A 3,043-nucleotide genomic window follows, 5' to 3' on the forward strand; every position below is an offset into this window, starting at 1 on the left:
TACTTCGGTATTATTATTTAAAATACCTTTATTTAAAATGTTGAGTGGAGAAGATTTCGATTGTTGTTTAAAGTTGAAGAAGTAGTTGTTCTTTTTCTGTTTCTGGACGGGCATTACCGCCATCTACTGGAATGTGAATCGCGATGTGCAGCCAGACGGAGATGACGCGTTCTGCTCATGCGCTGTTGTTATCAGAAAACCGAGCCAGGGAAAAACCGAGCCGAGCCCACCTCTGGAACTGGTCTGCAGTTAGCTCGGTTCGGTTGTGTCTAGCTCGGTTCAGTTCAGTTTGCTTTCCATTTACACACAATAAGTATATCAGCTACTGAGCTCGGACCGGTTTCGGCACAAATTCTCAAGGGTAGTGTAAATGGGGTATATGAACCCTAAACTATATCCTATTGATCATCTATGGAAGGAGCTGAAACACGCCGTCTGGTAAAGGCAGCCTCCAAACCTGAGACATTTGGAGCCGTTTGCTGATGAAGAGTGGATCAGAGTAGCTGCTGAGAGGAGCAGACGTCTCATTGACAGTAACAGGAATCATTTGATTCCAGTTTTTAATTCAAAAAGTTGTGCAACCAAACATCTAGTTAGGTTACCATCATTTTTGTTTCATGAGTTGTTTTTTAAATAATTTTTGTTAAAGCATAGTTGAAAAGCAATATTTGGTTTTCATTTCTTCATACATTTTTTTTATATGACATGTCAGATTAAAGTTATTTCTGTGACCATTGTTGGTTTATCATGAATGTGGGTTACCAAGGATTTTCTCCACCTGTGTAGGAGTGCAGAGGAAAAAAATGATTCACGGTTTTAATGCTTATATAAATAGCTGTGGTTGTAATACAACAAGATGAGTAAAAGCTTAAGGCTTAATTTAACTACTGCAAACTATACTGCCTACATCTTTCAAGTACTGTGTTTGTAATTAAAACTATCCTGCTTGCTGCAGTATTGACCGTTTTTCTGCTTTTTCTGCCTACCTCTCCCAGTGTTTATGATTAAGTCCACTCAAGTCATCAAGCTTGGCGATTTCTTTCAGGTACTGAGCCAGTTTAGAGAGCTCTCTGTCCTTCTCCCTGTTGAGATGTGCCTTCATGAAGGGTCGGATCTGAAAACATCAGCATAAGCTAAGATACAGCAGCATGTGTGGAGCGCAGGGTGGGGAAAGAGAAGAGCAGAAAGCACAGCCGACCTTCAGCCCATTCTGTGGGTTCATGAGGAAGTTTCGCCCGATGTCATCAAACATGATCGTATTCTTTCTGTTGTAGAATTCTTCATACTTTCCCCATATCACACCTAAAGGCTTCACCTGGGGATTAGAGATGGGTGACATGTACTTAGAATCAGAATATGTTAGGATATATATTGTATTGATAAAGTAAGGATAAACTAATCGTATCTTCTCTACAGTTAATTACGCTAACTGCATTAGTATGAGTGCCATTCCAATTTTTTTTTTTTTTTCCAACAACAAATCTTAGAGGTTGTCAATTATCTTTAAGAAATTCAGAAATATGGTTTATATTTTCAAAGTTCTTAAATGATTGACTTTCTCATAGAAATTTGTGTGTAAAATGCATAAGTGGCAATTCTGTCCGTTTTTGGATTTTTCCCCCACAATCGCTATTAGAAAAATGTCAGAATAATGAGAAACATCACGATAAATGACCGTTCTACTTGATGTACTCAAAACAGGAAGTCAGAGCAATGATCAGAACCAAACAGAAAAAAAACGACAATAAACATCCCACCTAAATGGAGAACAATGTGGACACAGAGTCAATTGCATTTTAACACTTACTGATACTTAGTCATAGAATTTAGGTAGTAAAAGCGTAAACATGAGGATACCATAGCAGTCATTTTGGACTCAGTTCTTGCTTCATTCTACTTTTAGGATAGGATGTTTATTTTCTCATATTCTTTTCTAGAGAAATTCAACAATAAGATTGAAGCATCATAGAGTTCATGCTATATTTAATGGAGAATGCCGGACATCGCGCCGGTATCTCTGTGGGTCCACCAGATCATCCAGAGATGCTCCTTGACTGGGGAGTCTGGGAGCTACGGCTGGATCACTGTCGCTTCGCGTGGTGCCTTCGTCTCTCCGTGATCAGAAACTGTTATCCTGCTTCGGGGATGTGTCACCCGTACAGCAGAGGTAAGGATAGCGGGAGATCAGAAAAAGAGGCCGGAGTACAGAGTGACTTATTGAGCTCTGAGATGGATATTGGTAAGAAGAGCTTCAGCTAAAACCTGCCAGGACAAAATCTGGTGTGGGAAAGTGTTTCATTTGGCTCTTTTTCAAACCACAAAAGCCAATAAGAAGGTCCCTTAAAACACTATTTTCCTCCTCCTCTTGAATTAACATCATTTTCTGGAGGGCGCTAACATTAGCTCACATTGCCATTACCACATCTGTCTCCATTTCACCAAAAGGGGCCATTTCAACAATTCAGGGGGGTAATTATTTCTCCTCAAGCTCATTACACATAAATTGAAAGTCTAGAAGGAAACATAAAGCATTTTAGCTGGACCTACCTCTACCACCCCTCTTTTCGGGGTGTGTACCGTAATCATGGCTGCACTGTCCAACATAAATGTGATCTTGTAGTTTGGGTTGTCCGTCACTCCCAGCTCCTACATGTATACAGACAAACACAAATATAAAAATTGTGTCACCTAAAGTCATTTACAAAGAACTTTAGATTGGTTAACACTGACACCTGCTGGCAAACCTATGGTACTGCATTTACTGGAAGGCACACAAAAAATGATGTAAATGGATTCATAATAATGATTATGATGCTATATTACTTTACTAAATATAGCATACAAATGTTATTGTTAGAAGTTACAAAATGAAAGGAATACTTGCTTTCATCTTGGCCTCTATCCACTTCATACTTGTAGCAGCTAAAGAGAAATAACATGAGTATACATTATTAAAACAATCTGGTAGTAAAGATAGAAACACACACAGATCTTTTAGAACATGCTTGATATCTGCTAAACAATATTTTTTAATTTCTAAATT

At 38.7% G+C, this 3,043-nt stretch overlaps 1 protein-coding gene across 2 annotated transcripts in view; it reads right to left on the reverse strand.

The window, feature by feature from the left end:
* The window catches only part of ublcp1 (ubiquitin like domain containing CTD phosphatase 1), a 13,677-nt gene that overhangs the window by 2,467 nt on the left and 8,167 nt on the right, over nucleotides 1-3,043 (reverse strand). The window contains exons 7-10 of one of the 2 annotated variants that reach the window (XM_015373873.1): nucleotides 2,885-2,922; nucleotides 2,548-2,646; nucleotides 1,199-1,315; nucleotides 987-1,114 (exon numbers count right to left, since the gene is read on the reverse strand). In XM_015373873.1, the coding sequence (XP_015229359.1) occupies nucleotides 987-1,114; nucleotides 1,199-1,315; nucleotides 2,548-2,646; nucleotides 2,885-2,922 (382 nt within the window). The remainder of the gene's footprint in view (nucleotides 1-986; nucleotides 1,115-1,198; nucleotides 1,316-2,547; nucleotides 2,647-2,884; nucleotides 2,923-3,043) is intronic. The other variant, XM_015373874.1, reaches the window with a different exon arrangement.

Source organism: Cyprinodon variegatus, unplaced genomic scaffold (genome assembly GCF_000732505.1).
Source record: "Cyprinodon variegatus isolate N-32 unplaced genomic scaffold, C_variegatus-1.0 Scaffold94, whole genome shotgun sequence".
Lineage (NCBI taxonomy): Eukaryota > Metazoa > Chordata > Actinopteri > Cyprinodontiformes > Cyprinodontidae > Cyprinodon > Cyprinodon variegatus.